Genomic DNA, 16,124 nt, shown 5'->3' on the forward strand with positions numbered 1-16,124 from the left:
CAATTCAAATTAGGAGAGTTCGGTCTTGGTGGAGGTCTGCGGTCCACCAAGTGTCATTCCGTGTGCCTCTCTTCCAGGCCGCTGGCTTTGGAGCAGCTGTGCTACAAGGGACCCTATTGTATAGTGCAATATGAAAGTACTGTAACAACATGTTATGTAAGAAACAAGTGAGAACAGCATCTAGAAAAAGGCAGTGGCCGGTACCAGACTCCCCTCAGTTCCTTGCTGGCCCAATCGGGGCTTAACTGGCATAGTTGAATGTGACGATAACAGTAATCCACTTCTGGATCAGAGCAAGCAAACAAATTAGTGAAGAGTTTATGAGGAATTATTTGTGGTGTGGCCTCCCAGTACACCTGATATTACATCAGACCTATGACCAAAATGTTTATTTTAATACATTTAATAGTGCACTTTGATTAAACTGTACAGAAATAATATTAATAAAAAAGATAAAGGATATTTTTTTCATTTCCATAACAGAGCGTAACATTTACAATACAACAAAACGATACAAAACAAACATATATCTGAGGTATAAATATATTTGTTTTAAATTAACGTTCATTGTCGTGTTATTATTTGGTATAGAGACACGGTTACATTAAAGATATGGACATTGGCTTAAGTGAAGTATGCAGACAGCGGTGTTAAAACAAGTGAACAACTACACAGAGAGAAGCTTCTCTTCCTTTTTTCAAAAAGCACACTAACATGCAATCTGCCCTCATCTTTACAGTAAAACCTGTAAAATCCCCACCTTTATAAAAGGACCTTTTCTTTTCCCATTTCTTTCCTACGATGAACGTGTTGTGTTCTCATGCACTAATTCTCAGAAATCACGTTTGTGGGTGTACGAAGCACAACTAAGTTTGTGCGGTGGAAAAGTCTGCAAAGATAAGAGGGTGCTTTTTCTCAGATTTGGTCCGTTTTTGTCTATTAGTCTTCAACACGAATCATTCCTTGTAATTGAACGTTCAGGAAGGTGTCATGGTGCTCTCCTGCTGCTTTTGGTGAGCCAGCCACCGCTTCGTATTCTCTCCTCCCCATCCCACATATCACCTCTACCCGGGCCAGCACATTCACGTCTTTCTTCAGCCATGCACTCATCAATCCGCACAACATCATAAATATTGCATGCGCTTCCTCCCACGCGTTGTAACAGAGAAAGAAACACACACAAAAAAAGGGACGGACGTAAGACAAGACAGAAAGCATTAATATTAAGTGAGGATAGCGTAGTTAGCGTATGCACGGTGCGGTGAAAAAGTATTGGCTGGCCCCCTTCTCAAATTCGTATTTTTGCATAGTTTCCCCACATTGTTTAAGACCATCAAACAAATGTAAATATCAGACAAATATAACCCGAGTGAATTTAAAATGCTGTTTTTAAATGGAGATTTCATTTATTCAAGAAAAAAAAAAACAATTCAAAGTTAGCTGGCCCTGTGTGAAAAAGTAATGGCCCCCGAAACCGAATAACTGGTTGGGCCATCCTCAGCACCAACAACTGAAATCAAGTGTTTTCTGTAATCTCTATGGCTATATTTTGGCCCACTCTTGCTTGCGGAATTGTATGAATTAAGCAAAAATGGAGGGTTTTCCAACATGAACGGCATGAAAGTGGGGAAACTATGCCAAAATATAAGAATTTGAGAAGGCTTTTTCGCAACACTGTACACTTCAGTATGTTGGTCTTAACTATTGGTTGGACATGTAGTCACCTTTGCTTCTCAGAAGCAATAGCACTCGTTGGATAAAGCCTCACATCCCATCTCATCAATGTTCTTTGGCCCACATATTCGGATGGCAGGACCAGAGGGCATTTTATATAGTAACATCAATAATATGGTATTTAAAAAAGTCCTTCAAATCCAGGAGCCAAGGTTCTTCCTGTGTTTGGTGTTTATGGAAGGTCTTCCTCGCTCTTGGATTGACATCGAGAAGTCAGTCTCATTTGTCCACGGACAACGTGAAGGAGTCACGAATCCGCGTCGCCTCTGCAGCACACAAGTGTCCGTGCAGTTTGTTGTACCACTCCGGGAAGCGACCCCTGTGTAAACAGACAACAGAGCGTGTCAACACGTGGCACCCAAGTGTTATTCACCAAGGCCTTGTTCACACCGCAGTTTCTTCTGATCGTTAGCCAAATCCCATCCTGAAGCGGTACTGTCATTTGCAAGTGGTCACAAAAGATTGATCATGTCACACACTATAAATCCGCATGGGTTGGAGTGGTAACGACATAGGGGTTAGGAATTAGGGATGCAAAATACAAGAGCAGTGAAACCTCCAAAGTTGAACAAAACCTGTTCCGTAATGCTGGTAAACTTGTAAAGTCTTGTCATTTCAATCATAAAACCTTTATTTACTCTGCAGGCAATTAAAAAAAAGTCATCTTTTATCATTCTGAGCTGTCACACAAGTGCAAAAAGAAGGTAACCTTTGTGAGTCAATCATAAAACAAACATTCAGTTGGTTGATTAATTTATGGTTAAGAATTGTGTCTATTGTTCTTAGTAGTTAGTAGTAGTATTTGTTTTCAATCATTTCAGACAAAATGTAGTCCACGACTTGGTTGCAACAACATGAGGTCACGCGTGGAAAGTTGAGATACATCCATGCTATGGCAAATCGTCCTGGCAGCAATAATCTGCTCAAAACAACACTGCCATGGAAACAGGAGTTTTTATTCCATATCAATTACAAAACTGTAAGCGAGCCATAAACATACTGATAACACATCGCACATTCTAATTAAAGTCAGCAAAGGGCTGATTAATGGATGTCTCTGAAAGATTTTTCTGAGTGATTATCCTGTGGTATGAGGTGTTGTTAAGAGGGATTTTTCCTCCCTGATCTGCTAGGAAAAGGATCGGGGCTGACAAGAGCAAATATTAAACGTATTTCCATTCGCAAATCTTGGGCCGAGCCACGGATGCCGCGATAGCCAATCGAAAAGCTTGCACCGTTGACGCACATAAATGGAGGAGCAACTGGCTTGGTTGAGTGTTTGCATGCGTGTGAATAAAAATGACGAGGCGAGTTTGCCACTGCAATCATTCTATTTCTATTTCTTCTTTCGTCCAAGTAAAATAAAAAAAAAAAACACTGACCTGCAGTCAATTCTGGAAATGTGCGTGAGTCGGGACTTGTTGGCTCCGCAGGGTTCGATAAAGTAGCGTGAGAGGAGAACGTTGACGCGCACACCCACCACGGGTGCCGCACCGTGATCCACTGATGTAGACACCAGCGCACACGCCCCCTTTGGCAAATCTGTTATCCATGTTCTAGTGAAAAACAAACAAACGTTTAGACCACAAGTGTCACAGCTGGGAGGAGGTCAAGATTGAGAGATATTTACCTGAGCACCAGGTGGTCCCTCATGGGATGGGGAGCCATGGTGTTCCGAACGTACTGGTACACCTCAGTCCTCTCGTCCAGGCTTTCCACCACACGACTCTCGTACAGGTCCTCATCCCAGCGCACCTGCTCCCTCAGCAGCCGGGTCAGCACCTCGTCTGGAGCTGCAGGCACCTCCACGGTCACCTTCCACAGCCTCAGTGGGAAGCCGTCATGTACCTGAAGGAAACAACAGCAAGTGCTCACTATCAAATTCTGTTTGAAACTCTTTTTGGAATGTTAAGGGATGGCTCGGGGATCATTTTGTCAACAAATAATCATACCAAATACAGGTGCGTCTTAATTCATAAGGAATATCATGGAAAGGTTTATTTCAGAAGCTCAAGTCAAAAAGAGAATATATCATAGATGAATTAAACATGGGAAAACACTGAAATATCTCAGATTCTTTTCCTATGTAATATTCAAATTCCTTGAGATAGAAAGAAAACACAAAATTCACAAATTATATAGACGTCAAAATGGTAAAAAATTTAATAATGAAATATTATACTATGTTTAGGGAATCTGTGTACCATTTCATTTGAATTACTGAACTACATGACGTTGTCCGCAATATTAACATTTATTGACATGAATTTGTATGCCAAGTCAGACTTAAAATAAACGCATGGAATGAATAGATTAGAACGTGAAATATAGAAATGGTAAGAACCAGAGCGCACTGGACAGAGGCAGACTGGGCGGAACTAATCACCTCCCCAAAACATATTGTTTTTAACACTGTGCCTTTTCGGCAGAGTGTCTATTGGAGTAGAAGGCCACTCACTATTTGAGAATTGCATGATTCAGGAATGTATTCCTAAATCTGCTTGCGGTGAAAAAAATGCTGCGATCGCAAAATGAAAAGATAACAGAAACTGTGAAGTGATTTGGTGTTCTGCAAATAAAAATAAACTGAATGAAATGTGAAAAACAGATCAAACTAATCAAGACTCCCACTCTTCTGGGAAGACTTTCGACAAGATGTTGGAGTGCGTCTGTGGGAATTTTTGTCCATTCAACCAGAACAACATTTGTTGATGTTGGACCTGCGAGAGGGCCTGCTGCTTCCCAATCTCGGCTCTGGTCCATCCCAAACATGTTTGATGAGATTCTTCCACCTTGAAACCCACCAACCATGCAAAGGGCCTGATTGCTCCTGCTTGATGAATTCATTGATTAAGAGGCGTGTCTTTAAGAATATACAGCGGGTACGGAAAGTTTTCGGACCAGCCTTAAATTTTTCACTCTTTGCTATACTGCAGGCGGCACGGTGGACGACTGGTTAGAGCCTCTGCGTCACAGTTCTGAGGACCGGGGTTCGATCCCCGGCACCGCCTGTGTGGAGTTTGCATGTTCTCCCCGTACCTGCGTGGGTTTGCTCCGGGCACTCCGGTTTCCTCCCACGTCCCAAAAACATGCATGGTAGGTTAATTGAAGACTCTAAATTGCGCGTAGGTGTGAATGTGAGTGCGAATGGTTGTTTGTCGATATGTGCCCTGCGATTGGCTGGCAACCAGTTCAAGCTGTACCCCGCCTCCTGCCCGATGATAGCTGGGACAGGCTCCAGCACTCCCGTGACCCTTGTGAGGATAAGCGGCTCAGATAATGGATGGATGTTATACTGCAGCCATTTGTTAAAATCATATAAGTTAATTGTTTTCCTCATTACACATAGAACCCCATATTGACAGAAACAAAACGTAATTTTTGACATTTCTGCGGATTTATTAAAAAAGAAAAACTGAAATATCACACAGCCATAGGTATTAAGACCCTTTGCTGTGACACTCATATATTTAACTCAGGTGCTGTCCATTTCTTCTGATCATCCTTAAAATGGTTCTACACCTTCATTGGAGTCCAGCTGTGTTTGATTATACTGATTGGACTTGATTAGAAAAGCCACACCCGTCTATATCAGAGCTTACAGCTCACAGTTGATGTCAGAGCAAATGAGAATCATGAGGTCAAAGGAACTGCCTGAAGAGCTCAGAGACAGAATTGTGGCAAGGCACAGATCTGGCCAAGGTTACAAAAAATATTTATGCTGCACTTAAGGTTCCTGATAGCACAGTGGCCTCCATAATCCTTAAATGGAAGACCTTTGGGACGACCAGAGCTGCCTAGAGCCAGCCGTCCGGCCAAACTGAGCAATCGGGGGTGAAAGGCCTTGGTGAGAGAGGTAAAGAAGACCCCAAAGATCACTGTGGCTGAACTCCAGAGATGCAGTCGGGAGATGGGAGAAAGTTCTGGAAAGTCAATAATCACTGCAGCTCTCCACCAGTCCGGGCTTTATGGCAGAGTGGCCCGACGGAAGCCTCTCCACAGTGCAAGACACATGAAAGCCCGCATGGAGTTTGCAAAAAAAAAACACCTGAAGGACTCTTAAGATGGTGAGAAATAAGATTCTCTGGTCTGGTGAGACTAAGATAGAACTTTTTGCACTTAATTCTAAGCGGTATGCATGGAGAAAACCAGGCACTGCTTTTCACCTGTCCAATACTGTCTCAACAGTGAAGCATGGAGGTGGCAACATCATGCTGTGGGGGTGTTTTTCAGCTTCAGAACAACTCCGTTACTGTTCTTGAATGGCCCAGCCTGAGCCCTGACTTAAACCCAATTGACCATCTCTGGAAAGACCTGAAAATGGCTGTCCACCAACGTTCACCATCCAACCTGATAGAACTGGAGAGGATCTGAAAGGAGAAATGGCAGAGGATCCCAAAATCCAGGTGTGAAAAACTTCATTCCCAAAAAGACTCATGGCTGTATTAGCTCAAAAGGGTGCTTCTAGTAAATACTGAGCAAAGGGTCTGAACTGAATACTTACGGCTGTGTGATATTTCAGTTTTTCTTTTTTAATAAATCTGCAAAGATTTCAACAATTCCATTTTCTGTCAATATGGGGTGCTGTGTGTACATTAATGTGGGAAAAAAATTACTTAAATGATTTTAGCAAATTGCTGCAATATAAAGAAAGTGAAAACTTTAAGGGGGTCTGAAAACTTTCCGTACCCACTGTATATCCAGCCATCCATTTTCCATACCGCTTATCCTCACTAGGGTCGCGGGCGAGCTGGGGGCTTTCCCAGCTGACTCTGGGCGAGAAGGGAGGGTACACCCTGAACTGGTCGCCAGCCCATTGTAGGGCACATGTAGACAAACAACCATTCGCCCTCACATTCACACCTATGGACAATTTAGAGTCTTCAGTTAACCTCCCATGCATGTTTATGGAATGTGGGAGGAAACCGGAGTACCAAGAGAAAACCCACACAGGAGGCACGGGGAGAACATGCAAACTCCACACAGGCGAGGCTTGATTTGAACCCAGGTCCTCAGAACTGTGTAGCAGATGTGTCGAGCAGTCGAGTTAGTTTTTTGTTGGACGTTTTAATGTCTTATGCATGTGAATGCGGTGTCATCTGTCATACAGATTTATTGATTTATTGAGTGATGCGTTCAGGCACAACGACCTGCTTATGTTCTGGGCATCCTCCAGCCAAGTCAGCTGCTTCCTCCTACCATCAGATGATAAAGATGACACTTTGAATCCTGAAGCCTTGTGACTTTGAGATAACCCCTCCACACTAAACATGGTAAATGTTACCCTGGGAGAATAGTGTGTGTGCATGTGCGTGTGTGTGTGTGTGTGTGTGTGCGTGTGTGTGAGACAAGCTGATGTCATAGTGGGACACTTTCCAGTGCTGGAGAGAGGAATGAGAAGCCAAGGGCCAAGCTAGTTTCACACGGATGCGCTTCTCAGTACAGGAAACTTGAACTGTAGCTTTTCCACAAGATATTTAGAGAACAAGGACAGATGGGAAGGCGGGACAGGAAACAGAGAAAGCAAAGAAGACACTTTGTCGGACTGTTTACACTCAGGAGACATGCTGACTGACCGCCAATCCTTTTTTTTAATAGCTCATTCGTCTATAGTTTGTGGAGGTTGGAGCCATTCCCACAAGGCACATACTTATATGAGTATGAGAAAAGCATTTGACGTGATGAATTACCTTCCGATAGGCCAGCTCAGCTTGCTCGGGGGTAGAGAAACTGTCGTAACCTTTAAACTTGTCCTTGGCTTCCTTGAGGAGAGCGTCAAGACCGTCACGCAGGTAGGAGCGGTATCCTCCTCGGCCGCCGTCGCTACCCGACAGCTCCTCCAAGGGTCGCGGTAGCAAGGCCTGCTCCACATATGAGTTCCTACAGCGTCTCATCTCCTCGGGGATCTGCAGGAGGACAGGAGGGAATTTAAATTCAGTTGCATGTGATCTTCACTGTGGTGCACTTGGTTTCTTAGCTTGACCTCGACTGTGAAGGGCACTTAATGAAATACTACCCTGGGAAATCATTGTATAACAGTATTTGATTGTATATTGTATTGGAGCACAGTTCTGAGGTTCGGGGTTCAAATCTTGGCTCTGACGTTTCTGTGTGTTTGCATAATATCCCCATGCTGGTGTGGGTTTTCTGGGGGTACTCCATCTTCCTCCCGCATTCCAAAAATATGAATGTTAGGTTCATTAAAGACTAAAGTGTCTATAGGTGGGAATATGAGTCTGAATGGTCTGGGGTGTACCCCGTCTCTCACCCAAAATATGCTGAGTTGGGCTCCAGATCACTCGTGACCCTAATGAGGACAAGAGCTATAGAAAATGGATGGCTGTATATTGTATTTATTTGGCATTTCCTCAACTTACTAACTTATCTACATTCAGAATACTTATAGACACAATGATGACAGACAAGTGTGTGCAGTACAACTATATCATTAATCACATGGTTCGTCTGCCATTGTGTTAGGAAAGTCACATATTTTTATTAACATACATGTTTAGTATAGACTACATACATATCACCTATATTCTATATGGAAAGATGTCCATTAATAAAAATATGTGCACAGTGAATTTCTGTAACGTGTGGAATACAATTTAACATTACCAACTATTGTTCCTCGCCCTATAAATAGCAACAAAACGTTTCAATCTACATAGATCTATCTAGGTTAAATGTGAATCAATCGGAGTCAGATAATGTACCGTAATTACTCGTGTATAATGCGCAGCAATGAATAACACGCACCTCCAAAGTTGACCTCAAAATTCTGGAAAACCCTTCTCCCTATGTATAATGCATTTTTACAATGCATGAATTTACTTCTACCACTATGATCAAAACATGAAGTATTATTTGTATTTTGTTAGTTTTTTCAAATAATTATTCTGAAGTTAAGCACTTTATTTGAACACGTAATACTTTTTATTTACTTGCTCTTGTTTTGAAATTCAAAGCCCTACTTTTATTTATTAAACGAGAAAACAGACCGTTGTGCTCATATGTTTGATTACCCAGGCAGAATTTGTAAGACAAATACAAATTCTTTAAAGAAAACATGAAGGCCCAGGTGAAAGACATTTAATTTTATTTTAATGGGATTCAAATTAAACTGTCAAGCATTTCAGAAAAGCATTATCATCAAACTAAACATAACCATAAATATATTAATAATGGTTGTTGTTCAGTCATCAGTCGTATTTAAAAAAAACAATATTTCACAAATTCTGCCATGGTATGTAAACTTATGAGCACAACTGCACATATTATGCCGTCATACATCCCCCTGTCATATTGGAATGAAAGTGTTGTCTACACCTTTCTCATAACCCCTAGGTGGCGGTGTCATATTAGAATGAAAGTGTACACCTTTCTCATAACCTCTAGGTGGCGGTGGCATATTGGAATTAAAGTGTACAGCTTTTTCATAACCTCTGGATGGCGGCATACATTTACAAAATGGAAAAGTTAGTTTTTTTATTTTACTATACCTATACCCATGTATAATGCGCACCATTGACTTTTGACATTTTTTAGGGGGGGAAAAATGTGCATTATACACGAGAAATTACAGTAGGTCACCAAAATAATAGACTCACCTCGCAGTATGATTCAGTCCACCACGACAATAATAAACATATTGTTAAATTAATACCTCAATAACAGTGTCAATCAAACTGACCATTAGTATTTGTAAAGGCAGAATTTCTGATAAACTTTAGCATTAGATTGCGTAAGTGTACCTAATGTTGTCCAGTGAGTGCATTGTATTATTATAGTCTGATCCGCTGGCTATGTTTGCTGCGTTAACAGTATGTATGTATATTGTCAACAACTGGATGATGTCCAGTGGGATACATTGTGGGTTTCTATGATTTTCATGTCCACTTCAGACATTTCTGATACAGCTCTTGAACTGGTTGTCATTAGATGTGTGCAGGTGTACCTAATGCTTTATGCATCTATATTTTAAATTCTACTTCCACTGAAACACAGCAGAGATGTTTTGTTTTCATTCCTGAGAACGTGACTTAAACCAGAGCTCATGCACACTCACTGATTTACGAGTGTAGAGCAACACTCATCACTGAGGTAACAGTCAGTACAATTATGGCCTGCAAGATGAAGGATGTGTTACGAGATTACATAAGCAAAAGTTGCACACACACAAGTTGCAAATCTCGCCAAGAGGCAATACATTTTTTAGACCTTTACTAATAGGGCTCGATACTTTTAGGGCCAATTTTACAAGCAGTAAATGGATGGTTTTCGCACGCTCAAGGTCTGGTAGATTACAAATTACAGTTACAGATGAGAAGCCAGGCCTCGCCAGACAACAGCACTTTACTTATGTCATAGGAAACGGAATCAAGCATGGAGGAGGATAATGATACTGAAAAACAGAATAACTTGAAAACATGCCATGTCCTCTTTATGTTTCATCTTATCACTTTATCGTCCCTTCACAGTCTGACATTTTTCAGGGTTAACTGACTGTATTTAAAAACAACTAAAAGAAGCATTATTCATTCCATAACAAAGGGTTTGCAGAATTGAAAACAAATTATTGTCAATTACAGACTCTTTTTATGAGCCTTGACTGGCAAACAGAAATTCAATTAAAGACCAATTATTGGCGAGGTAACTCTGTTAGTGACTGTGGGATACGACCATGACAGGAAGCTCTCCCACAATCTGATTAAGCGCTCACCCCTAATGACCCACAGCATGTTGCCCCTTTAGCGTGTGCTGTTGCGTGTCAGCGGGCAGCGACTGCGCCATGGTTTGGCACTGAAATTGGATTAGTAATCGTGTAGCAGGCTGATTATTTCCCGTTGATCCGCTACAGCTCTCTCCTTGTGGACACTCAACATTGGCGGAGATATTTCTGCTTATTGCTGGACTGCACTGAGGTGGGAATATTTATCTTGCGTTACCATAGCAGTGTTGAAGTCAAAGACAGCATGGCCTGGATCAAATGGTTATGTAACCAAATGTTTGTTGATGGGACAGACACCAGGATAGCAGCTACTTGCTAACAATATTTCAGCTTTAGCAAGAGGCAACATGCTTTCAGCAGATACATCCGAGGCAACATTTCAGACTTGAACCCGTGTACAGTGTTCCCCCACATATTCACGATTCACCGGTTTGCTGATAATTAATTTTTTTAACCTATCATCCGTTATTCCATTTTGGTACCAGGGAACTAACTACTTTGACATGAGTTAAGGAGCTTGATTTAGACAAAAGTAGTGCTTTGTTGGCCTCTTGAGACATTTATAGGCAATTATAAATTCTTCAGCAGGGAGTGTGTCAGTTACTTATAAATCGAACAGTGTACTTTTTGAGGGGATCTCTTCTCAAACACTAAAATTAGGCTCGGTTGTTGACTAACACTGACCCGGAAGAGTTTTCTGCACTCCTGAATCATGTGCGCCACGCCGTGGGTCGCCGCCAGGTTCTCGTTCAGGTCTCTCTGGTCCGGCTTTCCCAGAGTCTGCTTCCTGTTCATCACCCTGCGAGGAAGATGAATGGGACAACAGAGAGAAGGAAGAGGAGGACACTATGAGATTAGAAAACAGAATTCATCAAAGAGACAGAGGCCTGTGGAAAAAAAAGCTGCATACACCTCCTGAACAAACTGTTTCTTAATGAGATCAAGACATTGATGTAACTTCAGATATGTCTCTCTCAAGCTGCGCTCTTTCCTTTTCTTGCCCCTCCATCTACTGTACATTATCATGTTCTTTTGTTTCTTTAGTATGATCTGTTTGTGCAAGGTATGGCAAACATCTTCTGTAAGCTGCCAGTAACTGTCAATACCAACCATTGATTTAAATAGAATTAGTGATGGACACACACCTTGGCGAGGAGCTCTCCTTGCGCCTCAGGGTGTTGAGATGGAATACAGACGGCGCCAGGCAGACGGCCAGGTTTGTGGGCGTCATCTGGTTCTCCCCCACGCTGGCTGTCACATCACTCAGCAGGCACAGCAGTGTCCGCAGCGCCTCGCGATGCTCATCGGGCAGTAGCAGCACAGCTGCACGGGCGGCATGGAGGCGAAGCTCTTTGGGCATGTCTGCAGAGAAAGAGGTCACCAATAACATCTGTCAACTTTCGTTATCTACTTCATGCACCTGGGAACACTGGGGAGGACGGAACATGTTTAAGTGGGATATGAGTGAATAAGTGGATTATGTAAAAGTGTGTGTGTGTGTGTGTGTGTGTGTGTATGAATGGCTTCATGTTCTCTTCCACCTTATGCAAACATTTCCTCACGCTGCCATCATGATCATAACGTAACAAGACTTCAGAGAGTGAAAGGGCCATGAACCAATTCTGTAAAAGTGCACGTCATCCCATAGGTATTTCCTGTTCTCGGCTTGTTTGTTTGCCTTTTAAATGTTGAAATTCTTGCCCTCCAGCGCTGAGGGTAAAAAATAAAAAATAAAAGAGAAACTGTACTTTTGGGGGTGGGAGTAACCCAGCTGTAAGGACTTAGGGTTTGGAAACGGAGGGTTCACAGTTCGAGTATGAAAAAAATGGCTGCTATTCTGCTTCCGGACTACTGTTGAGGTGCCCTTGAGAAAGCCCCACCTCAAGAGTGGTGGAGCACTGTTTGCGCACCCCTTTCACTTTGACCCTCCACATCCTTCCCTCAGGTGGGCGCTACCGAACAATGCAAACCAAAACGAGCAGACATTCCAACAGCTTCTTCCCTCTTGCCATTAACTTCTTAAACAGTTGACTTACAATTCCATTGTAACGTGCTGGTAATTTTGCACATCTCTGTTGAGACACTACTACATTATTTGTGCAATCACTGTAGTACTCTTGTCACTCTGCACTATTTGCTTATGTGTTTGTTGACCAAGAATGGCCACTCATGTGCTTGAGAAGTATCTGCACCATTTGCACAATTGTCATTGTATCAGCATTACCACATTACCGGTAACCTTTCGTTGCTCAACAACTCTTGGTAGTGTGTTTTTATGTCTCAAAATAATTTTTCTACACATTGGCTGTCTGTTGTCGTACCAAATCGGCTCCAACCACCGGAGACAAATTCCTTGTGTGTTTTTGACATACTCTGCAAATAAAGATGATTCTGATTCTGATCTTTTGCTGCATGCCTGCATGTGTGTGATCTACTGTATTTCCCAGCGTAGTATCCAACACAAACATACAGCAGAGTTTGAGTTGAAGTTCTCTTTAAGGGATCATAATGAGAATAATAAAATAAAACTTAAACTAAAATAACCCCCTTCCAACCCTTTAGCCCAACACACACCTTTTGATTGGACAAATGCGTGTATTCTTACACTGATAGATCTGAAGAAAGGTCTCGGACAGTTTGCTGGTGAGCAGGGGTTCGGGCAAATCTCGGAAGTACTGCTTGAGCATGTCAGCAACGTCATAGGCAGACTGACCCTCATAGCTGACCCCACCCCCGTCGGCCCCGCTGGCCTCATTCATCTGACGCAGAGCCTGGATACGTGACTTCACTCCCGACTTTCTGAAAAGACCCACCTGGACAGAGATGGATACAGGAATAGTTATGTCATGCATCCTATGGAATGTACGGCCTAGGTTTTGAAGCCTAAACCCTATATTACTTGTTGTAGTGCATGCATATCAACAATAATCTGGGCAACAAAGAAAACAAACAAAAAATGTCTGTTCTGGTGCTGTTCGTCTGTTGGCTAATACAAATTCCTATAAATCCCACAAATCTCAAGTGTACTGCCAACAAGTTTTGTTAAATCTATTTAATAAAAGCACCCATGAAACTGTGTTACCTTGGAAGGAATTCATCAGTGAACTGTAAGAGTTGGTGCAAAATGTACAGTACAAGCTTAAAACAATTACTCACAAGGTGTCTCATCAAAGGCACATGATCACCTCATCCTCTATTTTTGAACGTACACACAGTCCTAATCTTTCGTATTGTTTTTGAGTTAAACAGAAAGCGAGTGGTGATGTAACATCTATGAGCTGACTTTCCCTGGGCCCCTTTGCCTCAATAAGTGTGTGACAGAATGGAAAAACACGGACACGTTTGGAAACACACTTGATGTCGCTTTGTAAAGAAAAAAAAAATTATCCCAAAAGTCAGTGTATTATGTAACTCTTCTTCAAGACGAAATTGTTTTAAAACAAAAAAAAAAAAGATTGGTTGAGCTACCAGACTACATTATTAAAAGAATCTGCGGTGTGTTAAGTTTGTGACATTATTACCTGGTCTAAGCACTGGTTTCGCAAGTAGCGCATAGCTTGCTGGATGCCTTGAGGGAGGGGCTGACCAGTGCGCTGGACAATGACTTGCAGCGGAACACCGAACACATTCCTGCCTTTGTAGTCGCGCACCTTAATCCGCTTCATAAATTTGGGAACAGCCCTGCAACAAGAAGACACACAAATAACAGCTGATCAATATTTACTCTTTTGACAGGCAAATGAGTGCTCATATGTTGAGCAGTCGAGTGTAAGGTGGAACCTCTGAAGTCTGAATCCCATGAGGTTGTACACTTGGGAATTCAACCAAAATGCGCCCCTCCAGTCCACACAATGGCCATGAGACATGTCAATCCACTACAGGCGTGTTATGCGTTCTCTTTGTCTTTATGTAATTCATTTTTCTAATCTCCTTCAACAAGGGGTGTTAAGAGAAGAACGTGAGGGGAAGAATAAAATGCAGAGGAAGTTACATGTAGACTGACTCATAGTACTCTAGTAAGACTCCAAACTTATCAGTTAGTGACAAGTACAGATGTTTAAAATTCAATCCGATCATTCAATTTCTATTCACAAAACATTTAAATGATCTTCAAATAGAATAAGAGATTATAATCAATCAGCTCTTCAATCGATTTAGTGATATCGATCCATTTGTGTTTTTCACTGTTGACATTTTAAAGAAAACCTCTGCACCACCATGTGAACACACTTGACCACACCTCCGGCTTCCAAAGAGTGTGTGAGAGTATTTTATGGGCAAGAATGGAGGCAAGACAAGTGGCTGCAGAATCCCGTCTCCCGGTTTACGAGAGCGGATGATAAACAAGGCGAGGAAGACTGGGGGAGGTAGCTTTTGGGGTCGTGATGGGGTGTACTGTACTGTGACAAAAGGGGATGATTCCACCGCTTCACACTATTTGTACCATTTGTGTCTGTGTGTTTGTTCCCCTTGTTGTGTGTCCTTGTACTTGGGTTTAGCACTAGCACTGGAAAGTATCATCAGAATGCCCCAACAGATTTATGAATGTGCACCTTTTTAAGAACTTTGTCAGTGTTTGAGATAGCAATGCTATATGTGAATTGGAACAAGCTCTTCTTTGTCAGAGTTGACGCCTTGAAGCCTCAAACTGATTCTGAGAACCACATTTTGGGAGTACATAGCAAAAGGAGCAAATTATGATCTTGACTTGGAATTCTGAATATGTGCAGGGTTCCAGCTGCCAACAAGTGGCCTCTGTCTTTGAGCAAAACCCAGAAGTTCTATTCCTGTCCTAAGAAATGACCTCAAGCTCAAAAAAAATCGACACACAATAACATAATTTAGGAGACCATTTTCTTCACAGAACTTTTCTACATATATTTTATTGAGAAAAAATGTAGAGCATTGTTTCTAAAGATAGACTGGCATTTCCAATTGAAGTCAAAATATATGGTTTTTCTGCAGTTGCTTAAGTCCTATGACTATAGCTAGCCTGTGGATTTCCCCATGAAATTTTGGTGGAAGGCACATGAGTACATTTAAGTGAAAAAAATAAAAAATAAACTATATGCAGATGACTAGAGAAAATGGATGGTGTACTTCAAAGAAATTGGACAATTGTGAGGAGAATGAACGCGATTGAGTTGGAAAGGTGGATGATAATTGTTAAGGACAGATCTTTCCAACCTCCAGCTCTTGTAAGACCATGCGTGTGAACGGCAATGATTGCCCCTTCGAGAAAAAGACAATGTAACCCCCTTCCCAGCAATTACAGGTCTAGGAAAAGAATGTGAAACCTAACCTCTGACGACACAATTTACAATGACCTGCAGATGGAGGAAACAGAGATGGGGACGGTACACGAAAGCATTGATTGAGACCCGGACTGCAATTTTCTTTACGTGCCTGCCTTCACTCTACATCACTTCGATATACTGTGACCTTCCCTTTGTATGGTTTCATCCAGACGACTCACCAGCTGAAGCCATGTTTGTTTGTTGGGGTGTGCCTCTCCAGAAGAGCGGTGAGCTGTAGCAGCGAGAGTTTCTGAAGAAGATTCATCTGCAGTACAGACTGGCAGCTAATTTGGAGCTGGGCAGAAGCCAAACTGGGCCGATGGGAGTTATGGAAGCTCAACCAGCGGAGTTTCTGTGGC

The 16,124-nt window shown here is 42.1% G+C and overlaps 1 protein-coding gene across 5 annotated transcripts in view; it reads right to left on the minus strand.

Annotated features, from left to right (window-relative positions):
• Window positions 1–376: 376 nt before the first annotated feature.
• dlc1 (DLC1 Rho GTPase activating protein) overlaps window positions 377–16,124 on the minus strand; it is a 96,655-nt gene continuing 80,907 nt past the window's right edge. For all 5 annotated transcript variants that reach the window (XM_061680572.1, XM_061680575.1, XM_061680574.1 and 2 more), the window contains 9 exons: window positions 15,945–16,124; window positions 13,990–14,149; window positions 13,074–13,281; window positions 11,614–11,830; window positions 11,153–11,267; window positions 7,425–7,640; window positions 3,365–3,582; window positions 3,117–3,290; window positions 377–2,053 (listed from right to left, as the gene is read on the minus strand). In XM_061680572.1, coding sequence (XP_061536556.1) covers window positions 1,954–2,053; window positions 3,117–3,290; window positions 3,365–3,582; window positions 7,425–7,640; window positions 11,153–11,267; window positions 11,614–11,830; window positions 13,074–13,281; window positions 13,990–14,149; window positions 15,945–16,124 — 1,588 coding nt within the window. In that variant the 3' untranslated portion in view covers window positions 377–1,953. The remainder of the gene's footprint in view (window positions 2,054–3,116; window positions 3,291–3,364; window positions 3,583–7,424; window positions 7,641–11,152; window positions 11,268–11,613; window positions 11,831–13,073; window positions 13,282–13,989; window positions 14,150–15,944) is intronic.

Source organism: Phycodurus eques, chromosome 6 (assembly GCF_024500275.1).
Source record: "Phycodurus eques isolate BA_2022a chromosome 6, UOR_Pequ_1.1, whole genome shotgun sequence".
NCBI lineage: Eukaryota > Metazoa > Chordata > Actinopteri > Syngnathiformes > Syngnathidae > Phycodurus > Phycodurus eques.